At 31.3% G+C, this 18149-nt stretch overlaps 2 protein-coding genes across 5 annotated transcripts in view; one reads left to right on the plus strand and one right to left on the minus strand.

Moving 5' to 3' along the window:
* The window catches only part of Glut4EF (Glucose transporter 4 enhancer factor), a 124923-nt gene extending 117762 nt beyond the window's left edge, over positions 1-7161 (plus strand). For all 4 annotated transcript variants that reach the window (XM_088195821.1, XM_088195823.1, XM_088195824.1 and 1 more), the window contains 4 exons: positions 1666-1769; positions 4920-5072; positions 5476-5584; positions 5669-7161. In XM_088195821.1, coding sequence (XP_088051947.1) covers positions 1666-1769; positions 4920-5072; positions 5476-5584; positions 5669-5830 — 528 coding nt within the window. In that variant the 3' untranslated portion in view covers positions 5831-7161. The remainder of the gene's footprint in view (positions 1-1665; positions 1770-4919; positions 5073-5475; positions 5585-5668) is intronic.
* An 8749-nt stretch (positions 7162-15910) lies between these two features.
* On the minus strand, positions 15911-18098 carry LOC148230978 (uncharacterized). The gene has a single exon (XM_088195810.1). The coding sequence runs from the start codon at positions 18058-18060 to the stop codon at positions 15988-15990; it is 2073 nt and encodes a 690-aa protein (XP_088051936.1). The 5' UTR covers positions 18061-18098; the 3' UTR covers positions 15911-15987.
* Positions 18099-18149: the final 51 nt, after the last annotated feature.

Below are 18149 nucleotides of genomic sequence, written 5' to 3' on the forward strand. Positions count from 1 at the left end.
AGTACATTCCAACTATTTCATTGTTGTTCCGACATTCGCAGCGCACGGACATCTTCATACTGCACAGACATTTTCAAATAAATTGTTATCGTTATACATGCGTAAATAATTATTTTAAAATTATTAGGAAACTTCGATTGCAATTTAACAGCTAACATATTAAATGGCGCTCTAAATTCATTTTCTTAAGTATTGCGACGGAAACGTCACATATTAAACACAGTAACGATGATGAAAATAGGATAATTCCCATTCATCACGGAAATTATACGACTGTGAAAAGACGCGCACTAGACTCATAAATTTTACCATACACATAATATTTTTATTATATGTACTACCCTTTGGCTACCGATCACTGTGTAAACATTTGCACCGTTTTAAGGCATGGAACACATTTTGTTTTGTATCTAAAAAGCGATGCAATTGGCACATAAACATCCTCATCTGCAACAGGGCTGCGAAGGGCAAAAGTTGGCACACTCAGATTCGCGGTATTTCATGACATGCATTTTTCTGGCCAAATTCAAGGGAGTCCCTGTTTAGAATCATATTAAGACTTTTTATAACAATGAGTACATCATTACATATTTAATAAAATATTATTTCACTTGCAAATAAATTATTATATTATGTAATATTTAAAAATAAAAATTTGAGATATGTCAGCATTGTTGTATATTATTTATACAATAATTCAATCAACAATCTTTTTAAAACAGTATTTGTTTTAATATCGTAATCTTAAAATGTAAAATTTGATTTTGATGCGTGAATCATAGAAAGTCCGGCACTCAACCGATACGCTATTACATTCGTGCTTGTGCTGCAGTATTTACATCAGCTACATTTAGTAAATTATTGGTTCAAGGCACTTTCTCTTTTTATATATTATATAAAAATATTTTTTCGAACATTTTTATGTCAATATAATTGAAGCATCACGTCATCCAAATTTAAAAAAATAACAATGAGCAAAGTTTGCTTACTCAGTACCTTATTGGTAAATTTAAGAAAAAATGATTTTCTCACTTTCCTTATCATTCAGAACATTCTAGAATGTTTTATGCAAATTAGGTTTTAGTGAGAATTTATCATTATTTTATGTTTATAAGAATTACAGAAGCAGTATAAAATGTAAAATTTACCTTCGAAACTGTTCAAGCACTATTCATTGACTTTGACCGAATTGAGCGGTCATTGTTTCGCATTCTATTAATACAACTCAAATCATTAAATAGCGTGGTTAAAACTGATAATTCTATAGCTCCGTTAAGATTGGATTTATTGTAGCAAAACGAAGAAAGGGAGCTTTATTTGCAGAACCTATCGTAAACTACAATAGACCGAAATCAAAATTAGACCATAGGAAAACTCGCGGGTTCTTTTGCGCCGTATTTCACTCTTTCCTTTGTGAAGCGCGCTTCGTCCTGGCATAGCCAGGATTTTATCGATCACGCTTTCACACGCCATCGTCATATATATCTGTTGCTCTGAAGGGCCCTGGGTTGCCCTAGTTTCCTGGGCTCGTGACCTGACCCAGTTGCCGGTGGCTCCGCCGTTGCATCGGGAAGGTCTGACCTCAAAAACGCCACGTCGATATTTGCGAATTCTCTCTTTGTTTAATGTTGATGTTGATAACTAATGATCTTTTTTCACTTTCAGACCGATCGCGGACACATACAATACAAGTGCACATGGCCTGGTTGCAACACGACCACAAAGACGAGAGGGACAGTGGAGAAGCACATAAGGAAAGCGCATTTGTCGTAAGTACTACGCCACGATCTTATCGTATATTATGTTTATGTTTTTTTTTTCAATGTCCCCCTCACTCGTCGTCGTGTAGATTTATCTGCGAAGATGATCTTTCTAGAGATCATTCGTAACTGTAAAACCGGTTAGTGGAGAGTACATGCAATGCCATTAGTTCCTTTTCCTGTTTTGTGCTCGCGAGAAAACCTTTCACGAGAGCTGGCAATTTTGTTATACGCAATAGCGCACTTTTTACACGCATAAAAAGTTGTAACACGATAAAACTAATCACAGCTTGAAACATTAAGCCATTGTCATGAACATTTTCCGGCTATTGAAGCCTGTTATTTTTTCAACCCTTTAAACGCCAAAGACTAATAGGTGAGTCACCTGTTATTTATCTTCATAAAATAAATATAAAATACTTGATTTGCTGATAAATGATGCAAGTACAATAATCTTTAGGAATCAAAAAAGAAAATTATTTAATAATGAATTAATATGTTTTAACCCATTTTGCCTGAATTTTTTTTTCTTAAAAATTATGAAATATGAAATATTTTATTTTAATACATTTGTATTGGTTTTATGCGAGTTTCTCGAGATGTTCCAAAATTGAAACACTGGGAATACAATGAGGTAAAAGTTAGAAATCTAAAATAGGAAAAAAGTTTGTTCAAATACAACTAATATTACAAAGTAATGTAAATATAATATATATATATAAACATGAATTAACGAATATGGAAGAGTCTGAAACACCCTTCATGTAAATTTACACCACATTTTTCACATTTGATTTAATTTGTTTTAAAAAATTATTTTATTGTAAAAAAAATAATTGTTTTAAAAAATTAATTTGTTTTAAAAAATTGAATCACCAGTGTGTTACTGGTGTTTAAGTGGTCCAAATTCAGTAAATTATTTTATATGTATGTAGACGTCTAAAAATAATAAAATATTAAATTATTTCGTTAACTAATTTAGCATGGCTTTAAACCTTTAATAAAATTCATAGGTTCCACACGGACTTTTTCATTTCGGTTTTTGCTCTACTTAACTAAAAAAATATCTGTTCAGTTCCGGTTTAGGTTCCTGAAAATATAACGTTTTTTTCTGCTTTCGGTTTTCGGTCCAGCTCCAAGTGAATAATTTTTAACTTTAATAAATATGTATATTTATTGGTACCTATATAAATTAATTTTCTACCATAATTTAGAACAATTTTTCCTTATTTTAAAAAGCATAGTACTTTACTTGTTACGATAATATAATATAAATAATAATTAATTAGACCACTTGCCATGTTTTTCGTTTTTGAGTGGACCGCCCCTGCTTACCTGATTTTTTGCAAAATCATCAACTTCAAATGTGTTTTTGACAGCTTGTATAGTGCTACTCACTTTGAAAGATTTAAATTTCTAGTGTGAAAAACTTAAAAAAACACAAAGTTTTATATATTTATTAATTAAATTCAAATTAAAACAAACCAAATTAAAATTTAATATCTGTTACATAAAATAACTAAGTAAAAAATATTTGCTTTTAGTGTGAGGAATGAACCTGATGCTTTAATAATAAAATTTCAACCTAAACCTGCTCAAATCCACTATTGTGGTCTATATCGACCACCACGACTGGTGGTCGATATAGACCACTTTGGGAGTCACGGGTTTAAACTAAACAAGATAAGCCTTAAAGTGACTCTGTTAAATGAAACGGAGTATATTTCTATTGCCTCGTAGAATAAACTTTAAATCAGAGAAGACCCTTTCAATACTAACTTATGTTGTCGGAGATCGTAAAACCGCCATTGCAATTTTGTATAAATGGGGATATGTATTTTTATTCCCCCCCCCCCATATTCTAAAATATTTTTTATGTCTAATATTTGTACATGGTTAAAGTTATTCAATATGAATTCAATGTCCACATATAATATATAGAAATAGGAAATCTATGTATCTATATTGCCAATTCTTTTCTTTTTAAAAAATCCTCCAAATCCATCTGACGTTTCACTAAATGATTGTGCTTATTCATTTGTGATTGTAATTGATTTCTCTAAAAATTGTGAAATGTTCCAAATATTTCGGACTTTATGTGACTGCGTGTTTGAACATGTACCGAACTGAACTAACGTTTTTATCCAGTTTCCAGTTTTTGGTTCAGTTCCGGTACGAAGCTAAGAACGTCATTTCAGCTTTTTTCAGGGAGGGGGGCGAAATTAAGAAATTAAATTAAGAAATAAAATAAAATTAAATTAAAATTCAGTGTTTCATTAAATAACATGCATTTTTTTGACCAAATTCAAGGGGGTCCCTGTTTAGAATGTTTTATGTAGGGTTCATATTAAGACTTTTTATAACAATATTACGACTTACAATAAGTGAGAATTAAATGAAAGAATTTTAACCAATAGGAGAGCGCAAAAAATAATTATCTCTTATCAGAAGTCAAAAATTCACGTCAAAAGCAATAAAATCGTGTCCGCGCCGATTTATACATATTATACGGCGCCGATACATACATTTTTTTCTCTGAATTCAAGGGAGGTGGTGCATATGTCCCCACCTGTTTCCTGTCCTCCCACGACGTCTCTGTTTGAAGCCCTGGATTGAAGCAATATTGCATAAAATCGCTGACATTGTCACAAACATTATTTTTATTCTATCAAATCTGGGGGATGTGCGCTAATAGTAATAATCGCAAAATTTGTCTCATCTCTAGGTTTTCCTAGATTGCCATAATCTTGCTAATGAATATCAAGGTTGATTAGCTTAAGCTACTTTGATTTACGACTGTGAGTAGTGAAATACAAAAATAGAAATGCAATTATTGTTGACTCTCTGACAATATCATTTAATTCTGTAACTGTTAATAGCAACAGATGACGGTCACTTTAAGAAGAATATTATTTAATTTACGACGAGTTTAGTCGTGAAAAGCTGCAGTTGTATAATATAATATAATAGGCACTTATTAGCGTGCATTGATAAGCAAGACCTTGAAACGCAAGGTCTCAGCTATTAAGATTTGTTTGTTATTTCTTACACGTGCTCATCGCCGGATAGTTCAATGATATTTTCGCTTATAGTTTATATTATGCCACCGTCGCGTTTAATATATTGCATTATACTGATAAGGCATAATCTTTTCAACAGAACGAGAGAAAATGTGGCGCCGAGCGATGGCGAAGAAGAATTCTATTACACAGAGACAGATGCGCCTCCACCGCCGACGCTGTCCCACAGAGACATGTGCAGACCGCCGCACGAAGATCCAGACTATCAGAGACAGTTCGTGGGATCGTATAGGTAATTTATTTTTTATAAAAATATACGACTGTATCAAATGAAAACCTTAAAAGCGTGATACAAATTCAAAACACTGCTCTATTGTCGTTTAAATTAACAGTAGTGATACATATAGTATTTAAAATTAATCAATGAATGAAAGTTCAGTTTGGTAAAGTATTGCTCACAGTAATTTTTATAACTTTGAACCACTCATTAGAAGGGATGGGAGGAAATAGGTTCAGGTCCAACAAAGAGATGAAGCAGGCGGTGTATCAGTGATTGCGTACTTACTGGAATACTTGTATTGATATTTATGGTTTTCATTTGTTTCACCTTCGTGTGTATATTATACAATTTCAATTAAATTAATAACTATATTTATTTATATACACTAAGTAGATTTTTAATTATTTTATTGCAGACAAGGATTGCTGCTACAGCAAGGGCAAGCTGCGTTTAACTTCTTGCCCACAGGGCCAATTGCGATACCGAGCGTAATCCAAACACCGTGGCCCAACTCAAACTCTCCCGTAAGTCTTACTACATTATCTTCGATATTTACATAAATATACGCTTAAGATTATCATTGTTTTATTTGTTTATTATTATTATAGAATACTCCTTTGAAGCACATGAAATTATCCGGTGGACCCTCGAGTCCAGTTCGCCGTCCTCGCGAGAGCAAAAAGTGTCGTAAGCAGTATGGCATGAACCGCCGTGATGATTGGTGCACGCAATGTAAATGGAAGAAAGCCTGCACGAGGTTCGGCGACTAACTAAGAAGAAAGATTTTCGTCGATTTCGAGTCGATCGAAAAGTTCTGAAAGAGCAGTGTTAACGTACAGTTTCACGTGACTCCGTCAAAGACAGAGTTATTTTTAAGAACAGTGATTATCGTCTAGCGTTTCTAATAACCGTCGTTTCATTAGTGATTTACGTAACGTAAGATTCGATATTTCCTATATATAAAAGAGTATATCCGTAAGTGTTATTTAATGACAATTTAATCGTAAGGTTTCGATTTACTCAAAGTTTACAAATACGCCCTTCTTTTAACTAAAGCATCCGAACCTTTAAACGTTATCACTGCCATTGGCTGTAGATTCGAAACTCTCGTTATGCCTTTAAATGGATGTACTGATAAGACGAAATAATGTCAATGCATAGTTAGAAGTGGGATGTATTGAAAAATATATCATTATTATATGTATTGTATGATACTGTGAAACCGTTTCTTAAGCTGAAAATGTTTTGATGAAGAGTTATGAATTTGTTGGTCACATGAAAGATAAATTTTCTATATGTATACAGATATAATATCTTGAGGATTTAAAAAGATTTTAAACAACAGTTTATTTATATATACTTAACATAAAATGTGAAATGGCTATTTTAAAATATGTATTTTTATGACATATCTTATTTTATAAAAAATAATATGTTATTTCTGATTTTAAAATGGTTATTTTTTGAATGAAAAGGTTTTATATCTAGTTGGGCATGATATTTTTGTATGTGGAGTATATATTTTTTAAAAGTAGCTTTCAGTGAGACAGAGTAAAAAATACATATGAACTTCTTGAAACTCCCCTTAATACTATTCTTGCAAATTTATAAAATCGATTATGACTTCTTTGTATGAAAACATGTAAATTTGAATTACCCTGTGTGTGTATATATAAATGCATAGAGTAGTTAAAATTTGTGTGGTGCATTGATTTAAAACTGTATATAAATCTTTCAAGGTAAATGTAATACAATGTAGTTATTCTTAAGGGTCACATTGAAGAGCTACTTTAAAAGCAGCAGTGATGACATTATATGTTGGGAAAAATTCTCAAAGAATTAATTTTAATGATAACGCCAAGTCAAGTGCATGCAATTTCTATGATCATAATAGTTATATCGGGAAGACAATATAAAAAAAGCGTAATAATGCATTCTTCTTTTATGGTCATATGTAATAAGGAATTGGAGATCGAATGATATGAAAAAAAGAACATAAATGCCATTTTATAAAAAAAACGAGGACCGTTTCTTAAGACCTCGTAATCGACAATTGACTAACATATCTCGTTAAAAATTGTGACTTTGAACACATTCAAAATGAAAATCGTCAAAATGTTGTATCAACATATTAACCCTTTTCTATAATTTATCCTGCAGTCCGAAAAAAAGTGCATAATTAAATTTGTATTGACTCATTGCTGCAGTTTTTTTACATTAAATTGTTGTTTAATAACATCTCGTTTATTCTATATTATTTTGATTAATCAAATCAATTTATTATCACAAAAAAAATTATTCTGTGTTACATGCTAATAAGACTGCATAGTTGTAAGAATAATGTTAATAAATAAAACCGATTTATATATAGAAGAGGGTTGAGAACTATTAAATGTTACTATTATATTTGACATGGTGGTGTGGTGTTATTAATTTTATCATAAACTACAGTGTTTCTTTTTAATGATGGTAAAATTTTAAAGGACGATCTGAGCCTCATATGCCTTAAATCCTCCATGTCAAACGTATTGGTATATGGATTAAATGCTTGTCTGTCTATAAACTTTGTTTATCAACGTCTGTCCGAAGCAGACGCAGACGATTCGTTCAACCAGAAATGTGTCCAAATTAATAATATAAATTAATATATGTGACTGTCAAAGGAGATGCATCTCTTGACTGATAGGTCGGTCGCATACAAATAAGACTGCTGGGTGAATCATTCGTATACACTTTTCCCAGTACTTTGTGTGCAACTTTATAATTTACCATTTGTGTATAATGTACAATTAATAAGTGTGATATTTTTATTTTAAAAATCTATATATATATATATATATTATTATTATATTTAATATTATAAAGATAAATTAATTTTATTTATATTATTATTTATTATTATAATATTATATAAGTTTTCTATTTGTAATTTTTTTTCAAAGCGATCTCGACAACAATATTCAAAGCACTGCCAAAGGTGAATCAATTCAATGCGAAAAATGAAAACTGTGCCATCGTATTAGGAGATACCGATACATTTTAAATGTCGACGATATCCTTAAGTGTAATTATGTCGGACGATCGATCACATCATGATTTTTAAATATGTATTTGCTTCGAGTTAACAATGATTTTCTTTCAAACGGTTAATAACCAGCCTTTATCTATCAAAATGTAGACATATTTTGATGAAAAACTACATATATATATATATATTTATACTCTGCAGCTGACGTGTGATGAATAAATAAATGTGATAATTATTACTTAGGAGCAATAATTTCTTATTCGTTTCTCAAAGTGCTGTTGAATCTTGAAGATGTATTTATATTGTTCGAAAGCAAATATTTATTTGAACGTTTAAAAGATAATTTCCATGCCAAATTTTAATACGTATGATAGTTTTCTTTGCCATTTCTACTAGTAACAATGCTTTGATTAACGCCGTATCTCCATGAATCTAGTCAATTACAATATCAATCGTTCATATCAATATCGAAATAGTCTAATTATGATAATAACTCTTAACTGTCAATCAATACAACGTTTTTTAATTAATTAATAAACTATAATAATGTGTATATTAGCCAATTATAGATTTTGTTGTTGTTTTTCTTAATGAAACATAAATCTTTGTGCAAATATTGTCGCATGAGATTCAAGCTAGATCGTAATTGAGATATGTGCGTAAATCTTATTTTAATTATTATTTTAGATTCAAGATACATATTAAATAATTCTTATAATCCATTAACAGATACCCTAGTTATTAATATCGACAAAAATTAGTGGTGTCATCCGGAGAGTTTCCAGAAACCACTGAAAAATATTTAAAAAATTCGCGCTACGCGGCCGAGCTTTATTTTAATAAAATAACTATTTTTATAGCAGTTTCTGAATTGGGATGACACCACTGATTAGAATCAATATTGTGAGATATGCTGAACATTTTTGCATCCTACTGTTAAATATATTGAATCAGATATATACATATACACAATACAATAAAAATATATTTATACATTGATTATTGAAAATAGTTTCACTTCTTTGATGAATGGCCTAATTTATATTTTTGATGAAAAGCACAAAAATATTGCTTCAACAAATAAAGAGTCAAACTCTGGTAACTTACCGTACAATGTTTAATTATTTTTCGAGCGTATATAAGACCATCGCGATTCTATTCCAATAAAAGAGTTAGTGTAATTCACTAATTATTATGGTACAAACATGTATAAATTATATTTAAAGAGATGTTATGTTTTGCGTTAAAATTTTACTTAATAATTTTATAGATTTACAACGTGATTGACTGCGGATCGATAAATCTGAAACGGTCGGCGGTTAGCGGTTGTTGTCAAGATTACATTTTGTTTTATCAAATTATTGCTATAATGTACCTTATATATTAAAAATTCTATATAATTCAATATTGTTTATGTATTCGTATAGTAAAACGCAGAGATTATTATTTATTCCTTCGTAATAAAGATAGGGTAATAAAAAAATATATATTTATGACATAAGTAAATGTAAATATTTTTAAAATTTGATATTATAATATCGATGAGCCTGTAAGAAGTATTTTTTTATATAAATTATTGTTTAGCTTAGTGTCTTGTGCGTGTGTGATATTGATAATCGTGTCAGGTCTCAAAAGGAATCAAATCGAAAGCCAATCAATCTATCAATTTTTATGTACTTATCGACTCATCGATCAATCGTTACGTTAAATATATCATCGCCGACAAAGATGTCGTCTTGCAAATAATTGTATATGTAGAAGCTTTCGTTTTAATGCTCGTCGTACAATCCTGTTGTGTATTTTCAACTTAGACGTGTATTATGTGATAAGTTACCATGAAATTTTATTTATCAATATATAGTGTTAAACAATATTTTTGTGTAATTAAATAGTTTACTACGATCCTTATCAAAATTAAAAAGCTATATAGTACGTAAACGTTAGTGAAATAGTTTGATTTGGATAGTGAAGAAAAGCTCGTTTCAGGATAAGTTTTGTAGTTTTGCTTGTTTGCCAGTTGTACGCGTACTGTTAAATTATTATTCTCGTTAAGTTTACAAACGCAAAGTGGTTTTTAGGTGATCGAAAATTCATCAATAAATATGAAGACGAAACTCATTGCTCATCTAAAAATTACTTTATACGCAATTGTCGTCGCAATACTGTACATAAAATCATATAAAGTCTTGGCCAAAAATTTATGATAGTTAATTTAACGATACATGTTAAGAAGTAAATCATAAATCAATTTTTCTTTCATAGATTTTATGATTATTAAATAAGAATTAAGTTAATTAATTTTTGTGGTTGTTTTTGAACACGAAAACAATAATAATATGATCGTTTCATATAGAAATGTATGATTTTTTAAATGATCTCAAAATTTTGGTTTGTATTATTGATTTAGATTTTATTTTAGTGCGCACGAGTGATATTTATCTCACAGATCTTAAAATGTAATTCTTTAACAGTATTATTTAAAAAACGAAAATATTTCAAAATTTGTACGCTCCGTTAGATTTGTGGAGAAAATGCATGGATAATCACTCGTTTAAAATCTTAAATTTCTTTAAAAAATATTTTATGCAATAACATTATGATTTGTAATTTTACTTCTAAGTTACCATGTGATAGGGCCATTTTTAATATTTTCATTTAAATTAACTTTAAGGTTATTGAAGATAATTTTAACAATGTTGAGGCCAGTCGAAGAAATGTTGACATATTTCACGATACAACATTCTCATCAGTAACAATTTTATTATTTTTTTTAATTAGCAAAATATATTTTTATCGGATACTTACATAATTATATTGATTTCGTGCGTGTGATAAAGAAGTGATTAATTTATTTCGTATCTTCCCAAATTTGTTTTTTATAATATCAGCAACGATTTTACCCGTTTCGCATTAAAAAACCAATTAGACATACTTTATAGTAAAATACATATGATAAATACAAGTGTAAGTTAATTTTATTATTTAAATTGCTCACGTAAGTTTTTTTTTAACAAATCTACAATATAAGTTGTCTCTTTGTAACGATTTTTTAAACGGTGTATTAACTTTAAGTATAAGATAAACGAAATCTGTTCATGGTTTTCAATTACATGAATATATTATTTTATATGTCGTAAAAATAAGCATGTTTTGATTGTGCGGAATTAGAGATGCGTACTAAGAAAAAAATGTATGTATTATATGTGTGAAAGCTTAGCTGTAAGACAAATATTATTACGAGTATTATACGTGCGTGGAAAATAATTTATATACATATATATATATTATATTATTACATGTTAAAAGAAAATATATTTAATCATTTAGATTGAAAACGTTTTTTATTTCACATGACTTCATATACAATCAAATTATGTCAAAATACAATACAACTGATAATATACAAAGTACATGCCATTTTTTAAAATATTTAATTTGGTAAGTAAGTGGTTAAACCCTTTAGCTGCATTAAATAGTGCCATTTAATTCTAAAATATTATCATTAAACACTATAACAATAGCGGTTAAGTATAGAATATTCAATGACTAAATTGTTCATTTGCTAATAACATAAATCAAATAACATTTCTTCCAGTAAACATTTCGATTCATACCCAAAAACAAGTTCATAAAATATTAATTTAACAATATCATTTCATCATTGATGCGACTACCTGTTCAGGCAGGTATTTAATCTCTCGTTTATTCAAACTTTTGAAATGTAACACAAAGTACTCTGTTTATAACCGTTTTTATTTCACTATTTATTTATTACAAATCTGATTTCATGATTTGCCAGGTTTCCTCGATGTGTCATGATGGCCTTTACACAAAAAATATTTATTCAATATTTCATATACATACACATCATTCAAACACGCACTTCGACACATACATACGTAAACATACACATATATACAATTGTTAAAAATTCACAAATCAATAAACATTAAAAAAAATTATTGTTGTGAAAAAAAAAGATGTGCACTATTCCATATTAATTGTTCCAGCTCCTCATAGCCACCATCGAAAACATTATTGTGTTTGCTTAATTTTATTTATTAAAATATAATATTTTATCCATTTTTCATTCTCAGTTACCATAAAATTTTTTAATGCATTTTGGACACTGAACCATGAGAGTCCAGTCTTGTAAGCTATTTTTTGCATTGATATCTCTGGATCGGCCTCAATTTTAGCTGCCATTCAATCACATTGCCAACTTTAAGGGTTCCACATTAATATTATAAGTTTTAATCACAAAAATATTTTGATTTTTGTAATTGGAGAACATTCATTACGTCACTATAAACTGAACATTCCAATTTTTCTGGTTGCTGTGGTTGGCGAATGGTTTTGATTGAACTCGTTACAGGTTACTCTAATGCGCTACGATGGTCAAAAATAATACATAATATGTATAAAAAGAAAAAACATACAATATTAAAATGAAATGATATGAACCAGACCAGCTCCTTGTAGATTACATTAAATATATCAGTGTTCAATGTCAGCGTATTAAGGAGCTGGATTGGTGAGTCGGCTAATGTAGATGTCCTGGCTCTAATGGGCATCAAAAGAGAATGCAATTGTAACTCTCAAAGACGTTCGGGAACCCAAAATTCGAACTATTCGAGAATTGTTGGATTGTCAACAACACCCTTCAGTCCCGTCTCCATAAATGATAGTGATGCCGGAGACCACCAGCAGCAACGGTCAACCCGACCGCGGTCGTCACTCGAACGATCAAGGAAGAAAGCCTGTCCGCGCAGCGTGCAGGCGCGAAAGCTAGGCTGGGTAATAACCGGTCGCCTATGGGCCGAAACTCCCGAGCCTAATGCGACCGTGGGAGGAGGGCATGGGCCCATTTAAATAAAAAAAAAACACCCTTCAGTAGATTGAAGAAATACACTTTGTATGAGAACTCAATTGTATACTAACGCTCCGAAAAATGGTGCTGGAATATAACAACAGGTTATTTGGTTATTATCCGTTGTTGTATTATAGCACCTTTTTTAAGAGTGTCAGTATACAATTCGTTGAGTTCTTTCAGAAAATTGTATTTCTTTTATAAAGGTGTCTCTGGAATTTTTTCGTTTAAAAGGAGAGCAAATGGTTACTCGGGGATTCTAAATTATAGTTCCTGATTCAAGAATGCTGCGAGCCAAAGTGTCATATAGGACACGAATAACTGACCGATCGTAAAAAGTGAAACCATAGCAAAGACAAATAAGTCCATTTGCTCTCAAATGTGATTCCGATATCTTTAGTGAAAGTTTCTCTAAACAGAAAGTTCCCATTGGGATCATATGAATATTCCAATGGTGAATGAGATTGAGATGATGACATAATATGGCATTTTCCGTCACTAGAGGCATGGTTGAAGGAAGTCCAGCTCCACAGAAAATCTAAATCACTCTCTAGAGAATGTATCAAAACAATTTTAAATAATCAGCATACAAAAGAGAACTGGAATTTGTAATTGTCATATATAGGTATTATAATTAATGAATAAGGAGAAGAGCAGAGGGTCTATGTTGTACTCTTGAGAAACTCCACTAAATCACTCCATTGTACATGCTGTGTGATTTTAAATGTTCTTTGAGTTTCATATATTCCAAAAAGAGGTGCGGTCAAGGTAGAAAAAATTCACAACTGACCGTCAAAGTTAACCGAGTAAAAAAACGAACTTCTTTCTGGGTTGATAGAATAAAAATATAATTGGTTTACATTCAGTGTATGGAATAATTATTTAGACTTATTAATAATATATGACGTTCTTCTTGCAAATATAATCACATTTCTCGAGTTGTTAAGTCAAACTAAGTTCGAAAGATGTGATGCTGCAATACACAAATATATTTTAGAATCTCAGTTATGTCATACTTTCAGTGAAAATAATTTTAGCATTATATCGTTATTGTAACTAATAAGCACAAATTCATTACATTTCAATAAGTCAGTTTTTATACTGTGAATAGTATTTATTATCATAATCATGCATATAAATATTGATTAAGTTTATCTTTGCTTAATCTTTTGAATTGAATTCATTACAAAATATATAATTGAACTAGAAAAAGATTACAAAATTTATTGGGCGTAAATATTACAAGACACATACCGAGGAAAACAGCAAATAAATTTAATTAAATATAAAAATATGGTTTCATAAATACATACAATAATAATAAGCACAGAGTTGCAAAATAAATAAAATAATATACAAGAGCAATAAATAGCACGTTTGTTCGGTGGTCGTGGAAAGATAAAATACAATATATATTTATAATATGATCTTCCATATGCAAATTCCAATATGTACGGACTATAATAAAAAGTCGATGATTGTTAAACAAAAATAATAAATATTCTTACCATTTAAAAAATAATAAATTTCTTGTTGGTATATCCAAATTCATAAAATATGTAATCTAAAAATTTATGTTTGATTATACATACATATAGATATAAATGCGATGCACAAAAGCAATATCAGACAGTCAATTTTTCTTATGTTTCATTTTTAAGTTACTTCAAATGTAGATGTTACATTTTTTTTTAAATATTAAAATAGCCAATCAGTGTTTAGTCACATGTTTCATGATTATCTTTAGAGTATAATTGTTACCACAATGCACTGTTGTTTTCTACATTAGAACCTCGATTGGCCGGTTTATTAAAAAAAATTACTCATATCATCATCTATGGATGAATATGAAATTAACATCTTTTGGATTATGCGCCCGCGGTAACTTCTTACCACATTTGATGAATCATTGAAAAATAAATCTTATTAAGCACGAATGTGTTAATATTTAATATTTAAGATAAAATTTCTTCAAATATAATCAGTAATAGAACCAATGGTGTAATATAAACATTAAAGTTCTTATATCCAAAATCTTTTGATAAAAATAATGAACTAGTTACCAGTTTCATAACATCATGGAAGCGATAAAACAAATTTTAATATGCATTAAATGCAATAGCGTAATTGCGAAGGTTTTGGATGCTATTTAGCAGGGAATTATAATTTAAATAAATACTTTGTTCCATAAAACGAATTGTTTGCGCATATATGCAAGGTAAATCTTCGGATTCATTTGCTAAATATACTTTAGCTTTTCAATCTTTAAGAGATAAGAAGAATATGACTCTAAGACAACTTACGTGTTTTAAATATATACAAGATCTGGTGGCTACCAAGGATAGGCAAAAAAAATTATAATTGTATTTATATATTTTTATTGATCTGGATGATTTTTTTTTATCTAAATCATCTTAATCCCCGTTTAGCTCAGGTAATCGAGGTTCTACTGTAATTTGTTTATATAAAAATAAAAGGCCGGTCAAAATACATTCTCAATTGTATACATGTGTCCAAAGCTGAAATACTCTATCTAATATATTTTTCAAATCAAACTGTTCCAGATTTTTCATTTAATTTAACATATATGATAACCATTACAAATTAAAGTATTATATATAAATATATTTAGTCAAAAGTAAGTTATTGAATTATTAAATGGTAAAACTTTAATATTTTTACAGTAGATGTACGATTTAATTTTTTTATGTTTATGTTTAGAAAAATATATGGAATAAAAGTAAATTGCATTTAAATATCACACACTTTCAAGGGTTAAACCCATTATTATTATAATCATTTGATATAGAATTTATTTATATTTTAAATATTTATATAAATTTCAAACATTTTCAAACATCTAAAATACAATATTAGTGCTTTTACAGATAATATAAGTTGATTGATAAATATTCTAAACAAATTTTAGCAACAATTGGAATTTTTCTAAAATTTTGGATTAACATGTAAAAATAAATTTATACACTATTAAATACATATAATACAACATCAAAGTGAATATTTAACATTTACTGAAAATTAGTGTGTACGGCGTCAACTAACGATTTTCCTTGCCGCTTCCTTATCCTCTCGCATTTTGGGCACGGTTTTAAAGCATTAAGGCATTTCGAATGAAACACGCTCGAGCACGATTCGCATCTGTACGTAGTCTCAATGTCGAACGGATATAGAATCTTTGGAATATGGCAGACTTCGCAAATGAAACCCTTTTGGCTGCACAGCCAGCAATCTTTGACGTGACTCCTAGCGAAAACGACAATCTTGTGCAGCTGACTCGCTAAGGATCCGTTGGATATCTGCGCTAAATCCGATACCGAATAAATATGAACGTGTTCGTAGAGATACTCTCGCGGCCAAATTCGCTTTTGTAGATCTTCTATTATGGGCTCTCGGCACGTGAATAAATAAGCTCGTAAGAAGTTCAATTGTATCCGCAGCACTTGCAACTGAGCCATTTGCTCCACTCCCGTATAGATGAGCGGATTGATCTTCTTCATGTTGATCAAAGGTTGATGCTGAAATTCTAATAAAAATGTCGCAGCACGTTTGGAAACGGGATAGCGATAAAAATCCCAATTGTGTATCACTCTAGCCGGTATCATGAAAACGTTCGGATCCATACAGGTGGAGCAAAAATAGTTTCCTGTGTATGCGCATACTTTGGCTTTAGATATCGTCGCTCCCAGCGTATCGTTACAATTCAAACATTGATAATCCTGAGAATCCAAGCCGTACTCTCTGGAGAGCCTACCGATTTGATCGATCATATTTTGTAATTCTTCAGTAGTGAAGTAATTGGATGGAGATTTTGATATTACTTCGAAACCGAGTCCTTCCAGTAGCGGATCGTCCGGCGAAGTGGGAGTCGTCACTTCTATTTGAGAAATACTTTCGTTATCATCACAGTTCAATTTCAACTCTATGCGTAGATCGTTAACGACGTCTCTCAAATTGGGCGTTTTTACAAAGGTATTATCACTAGATTCTTCGTCAACGGAAGGCGTTACATTTTTAGACTCACAACCGGATTTGGTATCTTTAAAATCGTCGGACGACCATGTGCTTTTACCTACGATAGAATTTCCAATCGAGTTAAGATCGGGCATAGACGAGGGCTCGTTGTATTCAATTCTAATTTCGCTATCGTCGATGATTTCTGTTTTGTCGTCTGCGTCTTTGTTTTCTTCGGTTACCGGCTCATCGATGGATTGATTCGGTTCGACGCCGGAAGATCCAGGATCGATCGAGATTTCGTTACTTTTGGGCATATTATCCATGAAATTTTCTGGCGTATTAGATAGAATGTAATCCATAGCCTTGTCTTGATCCATGCCTAACACGTGTCCGAGACCGGTGCTATCATATTCTCTGCCCGGTATGTACGATATTTTTCTATTGTTCGGTTCGGTGTCGACTAACGTGCTAGCGACGTCGACGGCCGACGCGATAGGAATCGATCTCATAGTCGGAGTCCACACTCCCGCCAATAAGAGAACGTCCTCCGGCCACGCATTCAACAGACTAGAATTTATAGGTATTCGAAAATTAATGCACGATTCTACGCCTTCTATCAGCCTTTGCGCGACGTCTAAAAGCTCAGAATCTCTAACATACGCCGCTGGAGAATAATACAGCTTGGAAACTGACAAATCCCGTATCATGGTGGATAGATACGAAGATAATAATCCATCGTTTAAAGCGATCCTAATCCATGCTCGACTTTGACCGATATCTGTGGTTATTTGTTGCAGCGACGATATTTGTTGTATGTTGTCGCGATGAGACAATACGAGCAGAATCGGCCAGAAGTTCGGTTGGGGCTTCTGTTCCGAGTCGTTCTTGAAGGCGATTTTCGCCTTTTTGAAGAAGTTGTCCTTCAAACCGTGTATGAATATGGCTTCCAAGGCGGCGCACAGCCCGTTCGTCAATTCGTTGCTGCCGAGAGTTTGGTGGCGACCTTCTTCGGTTTGATGATTGAACTGAATGACCTTGACGCATTCGGACAGATTGTCGGTGAGGGTTTGCTTCAATAAAGCGTCGTGGCCGCGCGATTCGCGCGAACCTCTCCAAAACGACGCCATCAGCTGACAGTTTATTTTGACAGCGCGAGCGTTGCCAACCTGACGCACTATACTTGCTACCAACGTAATAAATCAATTGCTGACTTAAT

Source organism: Plectrocnemia conspersa, unplaced genomic scaffold (genome assembly GCF_051122295.1).
Source record: "Plectrocnemia conspersa isolate PC_06_02 unplaced genomic scaffold, ASM5112229v1 ptg000010l, whole genome shotgun sequence".
In the NCBI taxonomy this organism is placed as follows: domain Eukaryota; kingdom Metazoa; phylum Arthropoda; class Insecta; order Trichoptera; family Polycentropodidae; genus Plectrocnemia; species Plectrocnemia conspersa.